Below are 19,791 nucleotides of genomic sequence, written 5' to 3'. Positions count from 1 at the left end.
GAAAGAAAAGGGTTTGTGTCATACACTGTTACGTTTGCGTTTCTCATATTTATTCCATTACTTCCCAGTAAATCGGGGGAGTTTTTAAATATCTTTCTTTTTTCTTTCTTATCCTCACAAATAAAGTATTAAGCTACATACTCACCGATAAGTTCAAGTATACACGCTCTTTCACCAGTCAATTTCTGCACACTGTGTGAATGAATGCGAATTCAATTTACAACTAAGTAGACGTGCATTGTGGGATTTTCCACATCCTGGATCAGTGCACAAATAAAATAATATACCCAATGTTAGATATCATTACGATCCCATTTAATACAAGTTTAATGCAGCTTTCAGTGTAGCATGGCATACAGTAATAGTTGGTGTAATAATTACTGAAACAGAAGAAATACTAGAGGTTGTCAGAATTCATTTGTTACACTTTTACAATAAATAAGATATGGCCAATGGGTATATCAGAAATATGTTCTGATAAACATAGCATTCTAAGATCAAATTAAATATTTACTCTACATGTTATAGGGTACACTAGAGTGTAACAAACGTTTGGGAACCTGACTTACATGTACTAGCAGAGGCTGTAGAAAATTACTGTAGACTTTCAAATACATGTAAAGTAATAGTTCTTGATTCCTAACAATGAGTATAAAATTGTTGAAATCTTTATTAGTCGCTCCATGATGGTGTTTATTGTGTCAAAGGTTCGATTCCTAATAAAATATAGCAGGTAGATTTTTTTGTTGCCTTTCACAGTACACAATAAATATAAATAAAAATTGTCAAATAAAAGAAGTTGACTTAAGTATAAAACACTTTAGAAGTTTGGTCAAGAATCCTATATTCCTATCACTTTCTCTACAATTGCTGTTTAAAGTGAAGTGCCTTTTCTTCAAAAATGACTACTAGGCCTACGACCATGCAAGCGAAAAATTGAAATATCTATAATAACACCAATTTAAAAAAATGGTTTGCTTGAAAATGATCAATAATACCTAACGGACTCGGCTAATTAAGATTTGAAGAAAGCCCGGTCTTAGTCGTGTAGTTTTGTAATAAATAAATTACCATTATCATTCACATACAAACCCTCTCTGCTCTAGTTTACTTTAATTATACAATTAAGAATAATTTGAAAATTAATATTTTCTCAACGTATATCATACTAAATAGATGATGATAATATTAATAAAATCAATGTTTTAAAAAACACCAAATCCACCTCTGGAGTGCTCAAAACGCATGATCAGTGTCACTTATTTATATCTACTATCGTCTATAATTGCCGTGATATAATTTTCTATAGCGGCTCTCATTAACGGAAGTTAAAATATTATCTCCTTCTTTTCGCGTAAATAATCATTTCTTCATACCTTCAAACCATACATGTAAACGTATAGAGCTGCTTTCAATAATGGAAGTCAAATGTTTTGGCAATGCTTTGTTAGCAGACAATGTGGAAATCTCTGCTGGGTTTTTCATAAAGCTGCCCATGAGTTATGACGAATGACGTAACACGACTGGTGAACATTTATTTGGTTAACGAATCCCTCTGTAGTTGACTTTATCACCTGAGAACATGAACCAGTCTTGCGTGAAGTCATTCGTACCTCACGAACAGCTTTATAAAACACCCAACAAATCAAATTGTCCTATTTTATTATTGTTTCGTGTTTTGGTTACCGTTCCAGTGAATGCCAGTACATTATTATCGACATAATGGTACCGTCTCTCTTGACACGCAGTAAATATTATCAACGTAATAAGATAGTGTTTGTTGACACGCAATGGAATATCATTAACATGATATACCGGCGGATTGTGTTTAGATTTCATTTTTCATTCGGTGTGAACTCCCCCCAAAAATATCCAATAATAATAAAGAAGATAATTTATGATGTTTCGCTAATGATAATCTGATGTTTTTGTCTAGTGCAGAAAACGTACATGCAGTTAAACATTCTTGCACATCAAAATTTGAGAAAACTGAGGGGTGGAACTTTTCCCTCCAACCCCTCTCCTCATTTTATAGCTTCTTAGGATATTTATTGAACTCTTTCGGTTCTTTCGGTAATCATTTGTTTGATTTATATATGTAACTCTCGCTCATAATTAAACAATTAATATCCCAGATCTAACTAATATTTCTTGTTCAAGAAAAGCATTAGATAGCCATAATAAATTGCTGTTTAGTTTTTAGACAACGATATTTACTGTACTCTATTTATCTGTCTTTACAGTACATTTTAAACAACCATTTTTAATTTATTGAATAATAATTAAAATGATAACAACTATAGTAATGACAATAATATTAATAGCAATGGTGATAATAATAATAACGAAAAATTAATAATATTAATAACAACAATAATAATAATAATAACAATAATGATAATAATACTACTAATAATAAGATAGACATTCCATTATATAGCGCCATCTATCTAGAAACAATCTATTTCGAGGCGCATTGTTATTATTGTTACTCTCGCTTTAGCTCGAGGAACGTTCAGGGTTCAGTGCATTAAAGGAATCAATCCTGCCGGTTACCCATTTACCTCTCTGAAAGAAAACACGCCATGGCTAGGGGTTCGAACCCCTAGAGTCAGAACCACTAGACCACAATGCGCCTATATTGCATATCAAATTTATTTTAGATTTATAAACTTGTTTTATCTGTTAAACAACTTTCCAGAATCCGTTAAAGTTCATATAGCAAACAATGTTGTAAAAATGAAAAAAAAAAAGTCAAGGCCAGCCTCAGTGGCTTGATTTTCTTTAAACATCTTAGTATTCATTTTGTCAAAACTGAAAACAATATACACGACACTATTATTATAAGCCTTGTTGGCATGGAATGGGAAAGATAAAAATTGTATTGTAGCTCGTCTTACATGTATCTTAATCATAATTTCCAGGACTGATTTGCATACAAAATGATGTCACCTATTACGATATCATCGGGTTTTCACTTTAATTATGAACGTCATAATTTCTAAATGCAAACTTATGTCATTAATTTTGACTGAATAAAATCAGATTCCTGTGTAATTTACACTTGTATTCACTTACAATGATCAATGAATATCCTATTCGATCAGTAATTTTACAATTTAAAAGAAATACATCGCAACCTCTCACCCTCTCTGTCTCTAGCTTTGAAATTAATCGTTTCATGTCAATTTAAATGTAGACTGCATATAGCTTCTAATTTTAACTGATTTAGTGTCCAAAACCACAACTTCATCAAGTGCTTCAATGTGAGTGTAATGTAGGCTTAAAAGAGCGACATCTTTTGACGTAGAATGGAAGGAGCATACAAAGGGAATTTCCCCTACAGGTATCACAGGCCTAATTCATTCCCCATAGACTCATGTGTTAAATTGGCACTTTAAAAAAATTAATAAAAAATAAGGATGAAATTCGGGGGTCGAATGTTTACTACCAGAGGATAGGATATATATATCTGGCAATCCATATCTGATCAGAAAAGGGTCCCTCGACCGGCTCATTTTAAAAACAAATTGGCGTGTTTGAAGACACCTTCGGAGGAGCAGATTCATCACCTCAAACAGCAAAATAGCCCTAATCCTTCCGGCAGTGAAAATATAGTCCAAAATTGGTGATATTTCTTCCCAATGTTGGAAAAGGAAGTTCAGTACTTACCAAAAATAGAATCAGTGTTAGATGGACAATCCTATGCATACACTTTGTCAATCAGCCATATCAAAATAAAAAAATAGCAATGGGTTGGCTCGAATGAATATCTATGGCCTGCCACTAGTGATTAGGCCCTTGTAACCAATAGATGACAATAGATCACTGCCACTTTATGGAGGCCAAAATAATGGGGCTTCTAATGAAGAAGAAAATCACTTTCAATGGGATTTTAATACGCCAGGTGAGTTGCTCAGTATGTCTATGCATATATTATATTTTGTTAGACATACTTGAAGCCCCCTTCCCCCGTGAGAAAGTACCATAAAAACAGAGACAGTATCCATACATTACAAACTTAGCTTTTTATGCAGGTTATTTTATGTATTTCACTTTCATTAATTATCAATGTCATAATCTTCTGTATACTGCATGTTCTGTATATAATCAAATGTATTTTTTGTATTGCGATATTATGAATCAAAATTATATTTTGTTGAAGCATTGAACATAAATTCAATATGACAGTGGCGTTTTTATTTCAATACATTGAAGTAGCATGATGGTCACATTTACTATAATGTATTATTGTGTAATCGTACCACATTTCCTACTTATACAAAAGTAAAAAGCATTTGGATCATTCTTTTCCTTTTCCTCTCTTTTTTCCTCTTCCTTTCCTTTTTTATATCTTTAAAATTCAATCTTTCTTGGCAAGTCCCTCCATTATGTTTCCTTTCACTTAATTTCGATGAAGCCAGTTTTATCTACCTAGTTCAAATTCACACTCTCTTCAATTGTGTTATGAATTAACATGAATGACATGCTTTGTGATATATTTAACTTTGTAATGTAATGTTACTTTGTTTCCCGAGAAAGGAAAATACAAACTCAATTTACAAATTCACCCCGTCCCCCCCCCCCATCTCTCTCTCTCTCTATCATTCTCGGTAATTCTTTAAATATTCTCTCTCTCTCTTTCTCTCCCTTATTCTTTCTTTATTACCCTGTCTCTCCATTTCTCCCTCTAACCCTCTTTTCCAGTCTCTATTCTCACTGTCTCTCTTTTTCCCTCTCCCCTTCTATTCACCCCTACCCTATCTTCTTTATCATTCCTTGCATCTCGGTAGTTCTTCAAAAAAGGAAACCAAAACCCATGAAAAGAAGCAATCATATTGGAAAGAGTAAAATGAGAGGAACAATTAAAAAAAAATCATCAAAATCGGTTATGAAATAGGCAAGTTATTGACGCTTAAAAAGTCTTGTTGTACTTTCTATGGGGATCCTGAAATTGGCAAATGTGCTTCAAAATGACTGATTTTGTGGACAACTCTCCATTTGATTTGTACACATATTTCCCCATTATTTCACATATTTCACGTTATGTCCTCCTGACCTTGACATAATGTGGTGTGAATTATATGTCCCCACGACATATGTTGTGCTCAGAAGGAGGCAAGATGCAATTTGAAAGATAATGAGGAAAATCTAAAAATTTGCGTACAAAACAAATGGAGCGTTGTCCACAAAATCAGCCATTTTGAAGCACGTTTGCCAATTTGAGGGTCCCCATAGAAAGTAAAACAAGAGTTTTCAAACTCGCATAACTTGCTTGTGTCATAACCAATTTTGATGAAACTTTTTTTTAAATTGTTCCTCTCATTTTACCCTTTCCAATAATATTGCTTCTCGTCTTGGGTTTTGGTTTCCTTTAAATTTTCTCCTCCGCCTCCCCCTCTCTTATTCCCCTTGTCTCTCTATTTATCCCTCTCACTCCTCCACTTCTCCCTCTCTCTCTCTTCTCTATTCTTAGTGTCTCTCTATTTTCCCTCTCCTCCTATTCTATCTTTATTTTCTTCTCTCTCTCTCTCTCTCTATTGGTCATCTTTTCTATCCCTCTCCTTTCCGTCTATTTATCCTTTTATAGTTATTTTTCTCCTCGATCTCTTTCTCTGTCTTTACTTTCATCGTCTCTCCATTTTTTCTCTCACTTCCCTCCACTTTGCCACCCCTGCCCTCTCTCCCCCTCTCTCTTTATCTTCTCTTTATTTTATCTTTTTCCCCTTCGTCTGTCACCATCATTCTACCTATTATTTTACCAGTCTTACATATCCAATATACTCATTTGTAAATTAGAAATGTGAACTGCATATAGATTCTTTTTTTTTACATTTAATTTCGTTTATGCTGACAAAATTACTTGATTATAAAAGTACATGATTATTTGTGCATTAAAAACACCCTCCTCATCACCATGATGATGACGTCAAAATACACCCTGCAAAGATTTCAACCAATTCAAAATCGTAGATATTTATTCAGAACGGTTGAAAGTAATTTGTATACAACTATATAATGCATTGACAAACTTTTCTTGAAATAAAAAATACTTCCTCTGTATTTCCACGTGACTATTTTCTGCTCCCAAGTAGGTTAGAATTATTTCGTCTGGATTAAAGACCATGATACATCCACAAACATTGGGATTTTTCTATTCAAGAAGTGTTAGTATAATTCACACAAAATGTAATGATAATATACTTCATTAGAAGCAAGACATATTTAATGTACGATCTATTCTTCTAATCAAAGTAATATCAACATGTTCATTGTTTTGCGCACATATACTGAAATTGCCCCTACGTTCATCACATCATGCCATTGGGTGCCACTGCCGCTGCCAACGTTGGCAAAAGCTGTATTTACAATCCTAAACAGTGAAATAACAGTCCCCTTTTTTCTTCACTGAAAATATCCACTAAAGTTCCAAATACTTTACATGGAGGCATTCTAATAAGCATCTATTTCATGAGAATGAACATGGTGAAGTTTTGACCTATATTCTTCTTTTTTTCATCAACAAGGTCTCCGTTATATGTGCATATTTACCAGCAAGCAAGTGCATTTTTTGTATCACATATTATAAAATCAGAGATTATAAAACAGATATGGAAACAGAGTTTTAGAAATAAATTATATACATTTCCTACTTATATCTAAATCTAAAAGCGCTTCTAAAATACATCACTGTATGCACTATAAAATGATTCTGAGCTGTAACGCATTTATATTTACATTTAATCACAAAATATATTTTGTACTAGATGTAAAATAGCTTGTTTATTAGATTAAGCATATATTCAACGTTTATTCATATTTAATCATTATATTGTATTATCATTAGTTTCGTAAAACTCTTGATATCTCAAACAATAGTGAAAATAATTGTTTTGAAATGTTAACCAATGATCTTGCCTTTTTTGTGAACATTATGTTTGATAATCCTTTATCATTTGATTTAGTTAAGATACCAAAACTTTTCATTTAATCACCAAATATATACTACGCAAGGTATAGTATAGTTAGCAGCATAAGTATATATTCAACATTTATTCATATGTATATAGGTCCTATCATATTGTATTCCCATTGTTGTCCTACTTATATGTATTAATGCTCTCAGACACGATTAGCATTTCATGCTATTTTCTGGTCCCATTTATCCTTTTAATGCCTTTGTAAAACTTAAAATTTCGCAATGTTTTATTGCATACATGTATACTTTGTTTGGACAATAAAACATCAAACTCAAACTCAAATATAAATTCATTGGATTTGTGTTGCGCACATTTCATGAAGCAAATTTTGATTATCTGGATATGAAACACTGAATTAATACGACACATATACAAAGCTGTTTTCAGCAAAGGTTCTTGAGTACACTATATAATGAGCGATAGTTGAAAGAACAATCTACATATTATTAATAATACAGCTAAAGAATATTGATGATTGTTACAATAAATCTGATTGGAATCTAGAGAACTTGATAATCATTATCAGAAATTTAGATATAACTCCAAACTTTATAAACAAAAAAAATATATATATATAGAGAAAAAAATATGGTGATCGTACAAAATATATATACGTTGAAGAGAAAGAAAAGGGGAAATATGAAAATAATAGAGAGTGTGTATAAACATATGAGGAGGAGGGGGGGAGGAGTATGAAATACTTCACAGAATTATATCTGGTATCAGTCTTATAGAAAAAAAGCTTTTATAACTATCAACAGCATAACATGTGTCATTCGCTTATCCACAAGTTTAGAATGCACACACACAAAATGTATTATCTGATATCATCATCACTTACGATACACATTATAATAAAACCTTATTAAATCACAAACGCAAAATATTTGTCATGTCTAATTCTATCTAACACGACAATATGAACATGTCTTATTAACATACATCTTGTATGTTATTGAATATTAAGGGTTTTAATATCCTTCAAGGCAGGTTCTTAAATTGAGATACCATTGACCGACAGGGAAAAATGATAAGATGATGTAATCAAATTGACCTCACTAATGATGTATGTAAACATTAATTAATGTAGAGGACGCCAATGAGCTACCGAATGTTAATAGAATGTTGATTTTTCTATAATGCCATAAATATTTCATTGTTCAGTGTTTTATCAATGAATGAATTATACAATGAGTAGTTTTATAATTAGTAACTGTTCCCTTTTGATAACTTAATATATTTTAGTTTGATTCATATTATCATTTAAGTAACAATCGTTTATTTATGTTACTAAGTATTGATATCTTTGACTTAGATTTTGACTTTATTTTCATGTATGATATGATGATTTATGTTGTTCTTTATATTTTCATCAGGTCATTCATTCATTGATGAAAAACAGTTTTATGCTTATCTTTTGTACCTGAATAAATATGTTCTAACAAATAAATCGAAAATAAATAATGTGTAGCGAATGTTATCACTTGTACAGGATGTTGTATTGTATTGTATCTATTTTCCGTCAATTAAAAAGTTACAACAACACTAGATATATTCACAATAACAAAGAAATGATCATTAAAAGGACGGAGGGATTGCCCTACTTAGTGTTGATAACATATCAACGATGTTTTTCAGAGGGGAGCCTGTACTGAATGATGTCATTTGTAGGGAATATTAAAACATTTCTACGCAATTTTATCATTTTAGCAGAACGTTATCATATATAATGATTGTTTTCATTTATACGAAATGTTATCAGTTCTACCGAATGCTATCATTTCTACCACATGATATCATTTCTACTGACTGCTGTCAGTTCTTTGAATTTTAACACATTTTTACACAATGTCATCACTTCTACAGAATGGTATCGTATTTACTGAACATGCTGAATGTAATCATTTTTGTACAGAATATAATATCAGTTCGACCAAATGTTATCATTTCTACCAATTGTTATCATTTCTATCGATTGTTATCAAATCAATCGACTCTTTTAGATATCATCATGTAGACAATGTGGCATGATGATAGAATGAATATAACTTCATTTACTGATATAAACTAGTAACCTGTGTTCTGGATCAGGTATGAAAGTGTGACATATACAAATGAAAGAAGTAAGGGCGGTTTAATAACTGAGTAGAATACATGAATTTAATTTAAACGATTAGGAAGCATACTGAATCGATTAGTAGAGATGATCTTTAGGGTATCAATTCTGTCCATTTTCCTCAAGTCTATATATCGTTATATGAATTAATAACAATCATTCTATCTTAAATATGTTAAACATCAATATTTATGAGGGTTTTATTCTTGGTTTTAACATTCATACTATCCATCACGTTCCGTTTCCCATTTAATTACAAAATCATTTCTTTTTTTCTCAAGATTAAATCTACACGATGATTGGATTGGAAACACAACGATATCCAGCACAAACAATGCAACGAGTAATCTAATATCTTTTCACAAAATAAAGTAGATAGCCTGGATGATTCACAAGATAAAAGCCTTCTTGTAAAGAAGAAGTTTGCTTCTGTCACATCCTACGAGGTTACCAGAAGGAGTAAAAAGACAAGGGCTGATGTACATGGTGAAGAGAGTGGAAAATGAACCCTCGGATTCCACGATCCTCCTTGCCTGGATGATACCATCACGTGACACCTGATCAACTGCGTAGATATTACGCGCTCTATCCCAATACGCAATGTAGAGTGTGTCTGTCAGTTTGTCAACGCGACACTGTGGCCAGACCCACTCATCACAGTGTATGACAGCCTTCTCTTCTCCTGATCGTGAGATGACAGTGAATTTATCATGATCTGTCTCCACAACGATATCACCTGATGACAAGGCTTGTATCCTACACATCACCTTCTTACCCTGCATCGTAATAGTGTTTACTATCTTATCATTAGTAGGATTGATGACGTAGATAATAGACTGATTGGACTGAGCAGCGATGATCATCCCATCCCTGTCAACATCAACATACATACTACAATAGCTGGAGTCTCCATACATTGGTATGCTGATGTCTCTTATCACCTTCCATTGTCTGTCATAGAGAATGATGCATCCATCCATCCTGTCACCCGTGCAATCATATCTCATCTTACCACATACTATTACGTTACTGTCTATGGGCGCACATGATGTAATCAACACACCTTCATCAATGACTCTCTCTGTGTGTTGAGTGTTGATGTTTGTAACATACATGTCATTGTTACCTACGTCTTGCACACATATCTCATCATCACTGACTAAACCACGCACCCACGGCTTTTCAACAGCCCATGGAATGTGGATTGACTTGACAAGTTCCCATTTACCGATATACCCATCAATTCTACCATAGTATTCTCCACCTACTTCCCCCTCTACAAACTTCACTCTCTCAACTTCACTCTGTATTCGGTCAAGACAGTCGCTAACATCTTGATGAACATTCAAACTTAAATTTTCATCAATAGATGCAAGTACTTGAGGAGCTTCATTCACCAATGTTTCATCATGTTGGTTTATACGTTTGATGGTTGATTCAATGCTCATCAAAGTCTTTATTGCATGCTGATTTTTACAAGAGAGATTATTTGTCTTCTTAGTAAGTACCCCACTGATTGTCTTCGTATCTGATAAAAGGTTCGCTTCTTTGTCTTTGATTATTTGTCGCTCCTTTTCTCTCTCGGTGTTGCAATCCTTTATCCGTTTTTCTCTCTTCTCATTTACTAGTCTTATTTCCTCATCTGCCTCCTCGTTAATAACCCTAATTATCCTGTTCTCCTTTTCTCCAACAGATTTGATCTTGTCGTGATATGATGCTTGAATGTTGTTGTTAATTGTCCGAAGATGAGTACTTCCAGACGTTGATACAGTCTTTATTTTCGTGCTGAGGACTTCCAATTGTTTGTGAAGTTCTTGAACTTTTGGCCGTTTTTCATCTAGCTGTCTCCTCCTTTCGAAGATGACATCCTCGATGTCGTCTAGCTCACATGGTTTCTGACTGTGATCTTTGGTAGCGCATGGATGACATATGGGAATTTTGTGTTTTTTACAGAAAAATTTGATTGGCTCACCATGCTTGTCACAAGACCATGTCATGTCATGACCTTTCCTTGTACGAAGATCGACCTCTCCACTCTTCTTTGTTGGGAACTTAGACGCCATGACGAAGAAAATACAGGGGCAGTAGCCTACCTAAAAAAATGCAAAAAAAGTTAAAATGAGCTCAAGAAACAATTGAAAAAAAAATATTACCAGGGTAAATTAAAGATTATTTAACAACTTTAATAACGTTAAATACAGAATTCTCACAAAATTCTCACAAACAGACGTAAACGCAAGTAGACACACCCACGCACAAACATCAACACAGTCATACTAAATTAACGTGTATATTAACGTCCTCTGATCAAACGTTTTAAGCCGTTTCGTAAGTCTCTCGCTTTCTCAGAAACCTTCACAGGGAAAGTGTTATCAAACTTAATCTTAAATTTTCTTACCTTGTTTTTCGAACCAATTAAACATCACTTAATTTGATACTATTTTTTCTCTTTAGCTGAATTAAGATCCTCGTAACACAGATAAACAAAGAGGTGCAGAGTATAAATATATTAGGAGGTATAAATTTTATTTTTCGTTCATGATAAACATGGATCAGTGCTCAAATTGCAAAGAATGTGGGAATGAAATACGATAGTGCGAAATAGCAACGCAAACAACTTCAAACAATTTTAGCAAGACAGTCTAGGGCCTGCGTTTATGCAATGAGCGATATTTAGATGTTCGAAGAGTAAAAAGTCTAAAGCTTTTTCATGGTGGAAGAAAATAAAATATTGTATGAAAATTCCTTTTATAAAATAAGAATAAGTCCCTTCTAATACTTCCATAGACCAAATAAGAATTATCATTCATTTATATGTATATATTTCATTCATGGATTAAAATACATTTGTGACAATGTTTATATAAACCCACTCTCAAAACCCAGACAGAATTCAAAAATGAACAAGACAGCTTGAAGTCAGAAAAGCATAATTAGTGCTGCCATCCGAGAAGGAGCAAATACTAATAAAAAGGTGATTTTATACAACACCTAAAGGTAAAACATAAAAACATAAAATAAGTACTTATGGTTATGATGTACATATCATCTTTATTTGAAAAGTGAAATGATATTTTTCGTGAAATGGTTCTATTTTGTTTCCAATCATGGGATGCATAAAACATAATCTGGCTTAAATGACATATAACCAGCTTACATTTTTTTGATAAAAAATAGTGTAAGAGATAAATACAATGTAAACACACAAATTAATGGGGAAAATGCAGAGGCAAACTATATAAGCAAAAATGTTTGAAACAAAAACATGGAAATGAGACGAGTTACTGTAGATTACACGTACTGTAGGCATGGCGTCATTAAAAGGGAAATTTTTGGAAAGTTTCAATAGGGCATTTTTTTCGAAGCTCATGTTCGTAACAAACAGCCAAGTTAAAGTAACATGGATCAAATATGTTCATATGATAAGTTATCAAAATCATGTTTTTCCTATCCTTACAAATGAAATATAATTCTTAAGCTTTGCACTTACCTATAAATTCAAGTGTACACCCTCTATCAGCTTACAATCTCTATACACTGTGTGAATGAATGTATACAATGTACAACTGAGCAGACGTGCAGTGTGTATTGTGAAACATTTGGGATTTTCCACATCATGGATTAGTGCACAAATCAAATAAAATGCTCAATGTTGGATATTATATATCACATTTCACATCTCTTCACAACTATACCACTACATATCTAATGTAGTTTCCAGTTTAGCAAATTTGTCAATGGTTTGCGAAGTAGAAACGTAGTAACTCTTCGCAACTGAAACTCTGTCTTCTTGCCAAAAATGCAATATCTGACGTCTTTTAAATTTTCCGTCACACCCACCCCCTAAACATACACACACTCACCTTTATCAACACTTATCGACACTTATCAACCATATACACTGATTAGTACCCATGCTCGAGACATTATTCATATTCAAATTCAAGTTTAAAGACCCAAACAGGAACTAATAGTGAAACGATGTATTTTGTGATGTGTTTAATATTTGGCTCTTATTTGACCTAAATTGTTTTGTCAGAAGAAGTTAACACATATGATTTTAATGCAGAATTGGAAAACTGCGCCAGATAGGCGTAATTAGATATCACAAAACTGAAGATTTCGTCAAAAGCTGAAGATTTCATCAAGTCATGTTTGTAAGAAATGTTATGACATGTTTCCATTTTGCGGTCCGGTCAAGATATTTAACTCTATTTCCAACATAAAATTCAGTACGAAGTCTCTATTATAGATAATTACACTAAAAATATGAATAACAATTAGCAAGTTGTGCTAAGAATCCAACATTTATTATAACTACACCTGGCCACGTGGCTAAATTTGAACATGAACCAACAATCAAACACCCTGTCTCTTTCTATGCAACTGTTGGGTAAATTGAACTGCCTTTTCTTCCAAAATGAACAATTTGACCATGCCGTGAAGAATTTCAATCACGTTATATACAGGCAACAATAAAAGAATAATAATTTGCTTGAAATTGATTGATAATCCCTAATGGAGTCGGCTAAATAAATGTAAAGAAAGTCTTGTCTTAATCGTATATTTTTTTTTATTGAATAAACTACCCATTATCTCTCACATCAAAAACTTCTTACGATGTATTAACTATTTCATCCTACACTTAAGAACATTTGAAAATTTGAAAACTTAACATTTTCCCCAACTTATATTTACATGATGATAATATTAAGGATACTCATATGTGATGTTACATATGGAGCTCCAAACTTGCTTGAGGGACATAATCATTGTCACTATTATTTGAACATTCATCTCATTTTTACCATGGTCTATACATGTAATTGCCATGATATAATTGAGTATATGAATATAAAAAAACCAAAGCGTGCTGAAAGTATTTCGACAAAAAAGAAAAAAAGGTATTTTTTTTTATTTAGGCAATTGAAGTATATTTCGCCAAAATCAAAGAACATCAGTAAACAAATTGTATTTTTATGAATATTAATATTATCGTTGCTTATGGGCGGGGCCTTTTGTCTGGTGGATTTGGATCGTTTCTAGAATCATATGGTCTTTGGTCATTCTTACATTCATTTGCATGCAAGATTTTTGTACTACTGAATGTTAAAAAAAGATACCCAAGAGATTTGTTTTATGTATCATAGAAATAGTGCCACTTGTCCTTTTGTATTTTAGGTTTTTTCATACCTGATGTGTTTGAGATGAGCAAGTGGGTGTTTGTGCGTTGGTGTGAGTGTTAAATGTGAGGACATGCCTATCGTATGTGTTGCAAAATAAAAACATAAAATAAAATAAAGAATCTGGAAAATGACGTATCATTCATAATTTACAGTTCTATCTTCCTCTATCCATGACACCAAGAAGTCTTAAGCACACAAACAACAGTTCAAGAATCAGGGGGGGGGTGGGTATGATATTCCCCTTTTATGTTTTAAATTAAATAGAAAAAACAAGAAATACAGATGGTGTCCCCATTTAAGTTCAGGTTGGGGGTGAAAATATAGTAGTGAGAATTTTTCCTTGGCAAAGGCCTTTATTTCATGCTTGCCAGATATTTTTTTTTCTAACTGCCTTTGTAAATTTGCAGAATTTCTTTTTTATTGCTTGCTAGTGAGTGAAGGGGGAGGGGGTGATTCTTCCAAAAAAAACCTTTATTTGTGTTGTGAGCAAATTTTGTATGAAAATATTAATACTTAATCCGTCCCTGCATGCCCCACTTCCACACACGCACATTAGTGTAACAATTCTTATTTTTTTGAGGAGCTACTTTTTTATTTACTCACGCCCACCCAAACACCCTCACAATCCTCTGACACACACACACACAAAGGGTATTATTATACCCAAGTAACACACAATCACAGACATCTGCAAGTGGTCTTCAATTACCTATTACTTTTTAAACATTTTAGACCAGGTCCAAAACAAAACAAGATTTCACTTTACATCTGATCAATAATGAAAATACCCCTCTCATCTTGTAAAATAAAAAATCATAATATTAATCTAGAACTGCATAAAATTAGAAATTCAGATGAATGTATTTATTTCGTCACAACCATTGAACCACATCTCTGTCAAATAATAATTTAAAAAACTGATAAAATGCATTTAGTGTATGTACAGAGTTGAATGTAATGAGAGAGGGCGCAATGATATGAAGGTATATTAGGTTCTTTACCCTTTATTTAAGGCAATTTTTAATGATTTCAGATTCATCATTTATACAGAGGAAAAGTCATTGTATAAGGAACAGTGTTCCTTTCTAACTCAAATTGATTTGGCCGTTTTTATATTCAGATAGTCATTTTTCTATAGCGGGTCTCATCCACGGAGGTTAGAATATTATATCCGCTTTTCATGCTAACAATTATTCTGTCATACCTTCAAACCGTACATACACGAACTATAAACATGATAAACGAAGATGCTTTCAATAATTGAGGTTAAACGTTTTGGTAATATTTTGTTATCAGTCAATGTGAATGTGAAAATCTATCTGTTGTGTGTATCATATCGCTGTTTGTGAGTTATGACGAATACCTCCACAAAGATCTATGATTTATACACACGAAGAGTCATTGTATAATGAGCAATGTCCCATATCTAACTCAATTGGACTTGACCGTTTTTATATTCAGACACTCAATTTTCTATAGCGGGTCTCTTCCACGGAGGTTAAAATATTATCTCCGCTTTCCATGCCAACAGTCATTCTGTCATAACTTCAAACCGTACATGCACGAACTATAAACATGATAAACCAAGATGCTTTCAATAATTGAAGTCAAACGTTTTGGTAATCTTTTGTTATCAGTCAATGTGAATGTGAAAATCTATCTGCTGTGTGTATCATATAACTGTTTGTCAGTTATGACGAATGCCTTCACACAGACTGGTGAACATTTCTTTGGTTATTAAACGGATCCCTATGTAGCTGACTTTGTCAGATTAGAACATGCGCCAGTCTTGAGTAGAGCCTTTCGTAACTTGGGAACAACTTTATGAAAAAAAGCCTGCCAAATTACGCATGTCTCTTTTTTGTTATTATTATTTTCGCATGTTAGTTACCGTTCCAGCGGGTGCCGGTATATTAGTATCAACATAATAGAACAGTCTGTGTTGACACGCAATTAAATATCTTCAACATAATAGAACGGTGTGGGTTGACACGCAATGGCATATTTTCAATATAATAGGTGAATTATGGCATTTTTTTGTATTCAACGGGGGTGAATTTATTATAGATTTATGAAAACATTATCATGATTCGTGAGGTTCAAATTTTCGACCTTTATATTTCAAACCATCAGTAGCTGACAATAAGAGAAAAACTTGTTGTATTTATTTTGAACTAAATCAGTGAAATAACGAAAAACAAATTACAAGTAGTTAAACGAAAATTAAGAGGTACAAGATTACAAATCATTAGAGAAGCTGATAACAATATACCGAGTAAAGAACGCGTAAACTTTGTATAGTAGGTAATCAAAGGTAAAGGACACTCTGATGGAATATATAGAGGAACAATTCAACACTGTGGTAAGTTGGAGGGAAAGATAATGTAATTTAAAACAGAATCTCAAACAATAACTAATTCTACTAATCAATAGGGTTATCAAAATGAAGTTTAGTGACTCTCCTTGGTTTGCATTGATGAGTAAAGGAAGGGGGGTGATTGAATGACAAGTTTGGATGTCTTAATGAGAAAACTAATATACTCAGATTAATCCAACAAAAAAAAAACAGAGTTTGGAGATCTTTAGATAAAGTTCGTTTGCTATCATTGTGCAGTAAAGATGAATGAAAATATTTCGGATAAATTAACTGAATGTCTTGAGATAGAAGAAAAAGAAGCACTCACCAAGTGCATACATTTATTGGAAAAGTCAATTGAACGAAGTTCATTATTGACTCCTAAATTAAGATATTTTGGTTGAAACACTTGAAATTGGGGGTGTTTAGTGATGAAAATGGAAAATAAAAGAAGATGGTTAAATAAATAAGGTAGGCAATCTAGTTTCAAATGATGTAAATCAATTAAAGATGTAAAAAAAAAAATGTTCATTCAATATGTAGATTGATACATTAAAGATCTAAATTGATATAAATTAAAGATGTTAACTGATGCACATTAACGATGTAAATTGATGTGCATTAGTTATGTTAACTGATGTGCCATAAAGGTGTATATTGATATATATTGAATATGGTAATTGATATACATTAAGAATGTAAATTAACGTACATTGAAGATGTAAATAATGTTATTTCTGTTAATCGATGTACATTAAAATTGTAAATTGATGCAAATTAAATATGTAACTTAATGTACATTAAAATGGAAATTGATATACATTAAAGATGTAACATAATGTACATTAAAAATGTAACATAATGTACATTAAAGCTGTAACATAATGTACATTACAGATGCACCATAATGTACATTAAAGATGTGATTTACATTAAAATTAGATCTGAAGCATTACATGGTATCCTAGCAAATCAGGCGTTCAATATACCTCATTAAACTTTCTATAAAAAGGTTTCACTTCATTGCAAGGCGTACATACCTCATTATACAAAACATATAACAACCATCTACGATAGATATATTGTTACAGGGTAAATACTCCCTAGAAATATGCAAAAAAGTTTATAGTTAACTAAAATACTTTCATCTTTAAAACTCCAAAGTAGAGATGATGTTCATCCTTCCTATTTCCATAAAATCATTTATATATAAATAACCCTGAAAGAAGCCAAAAAAAAAATGTTCGCGAAATTTATTTCCTTTATTTTTTTTTATCATTTTCGTTCTGCAATAATAAACAATTTGTAAAGTTATTGATGGTGTCAGAAGTCCTCTCTAGTGAAGTACTTTGTTTTTTTAAGTCAACACGAGACATTAAGTTTGCGTCATATCTGAGAGACGGGGTAATTGAAATGAAGTGCTTTTATACACAGGCACACAATCGCCATGATGCCTCGAAATTATTTTTTGAAATATCTAATTTGATCTTCTTTCAGAATATTTGGACACATTGTGAACGTGAAGCGTGAAGGTTAGTAGCATGCATATGGCAGATATGTCTTTTTTTGAAAGAGGAATCATTCGAATTCATGTTTGTTCTATGCAAAGATGCAAAATTTCAGGATCATATCTTGAAGGAAGAGTCTGAGGAGTCTGATGACGACATGGGTTTCGGTCTGTTCGACTAGAAATCTTGGACTTCGTTATTTCTGAATTTCTGAATTTCAGAAATCGTTATTTCTGAATTTCAGAAATCGTTATTTCTGATATATCTGACCATTACCCTATTTTCTGTAGAACTACTCTTTTAAACACACGAGATGAAAGTCGTAATTCTAAAATAAAAACTCGATGTTTAAATGCCAGAAATTTAGAGCGCCTGAATGAAAATTTAAGTACAGTTAACTGGCAACAAATTTATGATTCTGAAGACGTGAATGAGGCTTACAATAATTTTATTGATATCTTAAAGGATAAATTTGATATTTGTATACCATTTAGAGAACGAGTGAATAACTATAAAAAATACCCTAGATCTCCATGGGTGACTAAATCTATCTTAAGATCTATAAACCGGAAAAATAATCTGTCTTATAAATACAAAACTAATCCAAATAATAAGACTCGTGAAAAATACACTCGATATAAAAATATTTTGACCAATTTACTACGACAAGCGAAAAAACATTATTATGCAATGCAATTTGAGCTTAATAAAAATAACATGAGAAACACATGGAAAATAATTAACAGAACATTAAACAGAAACAGTAAAACGCAAAATATTATCAAAATTAAATCAGAGACTAACGATCTTATTGAAGAACCTCAAGCGATAGCTGAGATTTTTAACTCGTACTTCTCTCAAATTGGAGAAAAACTTGCTGAAAATATTCCGACAACTGGCAGTAAATTTGATAATTATCTGGGGAATAATAACCAATCTTCTTTGTTTTTTGTCCCTACTGACCGTGAGGAAATTATCGGTATAGTGAATAGGTTAGAAGGAAAGAAAAGCTCAGGACACGACGAAATTGATAACTGTATCCTCAAATCCATAATCTTAACAATAGCGACTCCGCTGGCCCACATTTTTAACCTATCACTCACTAGTGGCATTGTACCAAATAACATTAAAATTGCGAAAGTAATCCCGATATTCAAAAAAGGAGACACATCTGAAACAAAAAACTACAGACCAATATCACTGTTACCATCCTTATCCAAAGTTTTGGAAAGGATCGTATTTATTAGAGTAACAGACTTCTTAAACAAACATAATGTTTTTTGCGAATCACAGTTTGGCTTTCGAGCAAATCACAATACAACTCAAGCGGTATTGAAATGCATCGATACATTATCACATGCCGTTGATCAACATTTACATACAATTGCAATATTCCTGGACTTTTCCAAGGCTTTCGATACAATTAACCATGATATCCTATTAGTAAAGTTGTCACACTATGGTGTTAGAGGGAAAGCCTTGGAATGGTTCAGGAATTATTTATCGAATAGAAAACAATTTGTACAAATAGATAATCACAGTTCTGCATTGCGACCAATAAATTGTGGAGTTCCACAGGGTAGTATACTAGGTCCCTTGTTATTTATAATATACATAAATGACTTCTATAAATCTTCAGATGTTC

General features: G+C 32.6%; 1 protein-coding gene across 1 annotated transcript; it reads right to left on the bottom strand.

The window, feature by feature from the left end:
- Nucleotides 1–8,338: 8,338 nt before the first annotated feature.
- On the bottom strand, nucleotides 8,339–12,773 carry LOC121416500. Its single transcript, XM_041609991.1, has 2 exons — nucleotides 12,587–12,773; nucleotides 8,339–11,189 (listed from the first exon to the last, which is right to left on the bottom strand). The coding sequence occupies exon 2, from the start codon at nucleotides 11,157–11,159 to the stop codon at nucleotides 9,486–9,488; it is 1,674 nt and encodes a 557-aa protein (XP_041465925.1). The 5' UTR covers nucleotides 11,160–11,189; nucleotides 12,587–12,773; the 3' UTR covers nucleotides 8,339–9,485.
- Between the last annotated feature and the right edge of the window lie 7,018 nt (nucleotides 12,774–19,791).

This window comes from Lytechinus variegatus, chromosome 6 (assembly GCF_018143015.1).
Source record: "Lytechinus variegatus isolate NC3 chromosome 6, Lvar_3.0, whole genome shotgun sequence".
Taxonomy (NCBI): Eukaryota; Metazoa; Echinodermata; class Echinoidea; order Temnopleuroida; family Toxopneustidae; genus Lytechinus; species Lytechinus variegatus.
Note: the sequence above shows the minus strand (reverse complement) of the source record. Positions and strands in the feature narration are given on the sequence as shown.

Excerpts from the sequence above, each read along its gene's own strand:
- LOC121416500 (XM_041609991.1), bottom strand. The coding sequence starts at position 11,159 with ATGGCGTCTAAGTTCCCAACAAAGAAGAGTGGAGAGGTCGATCTTCGT.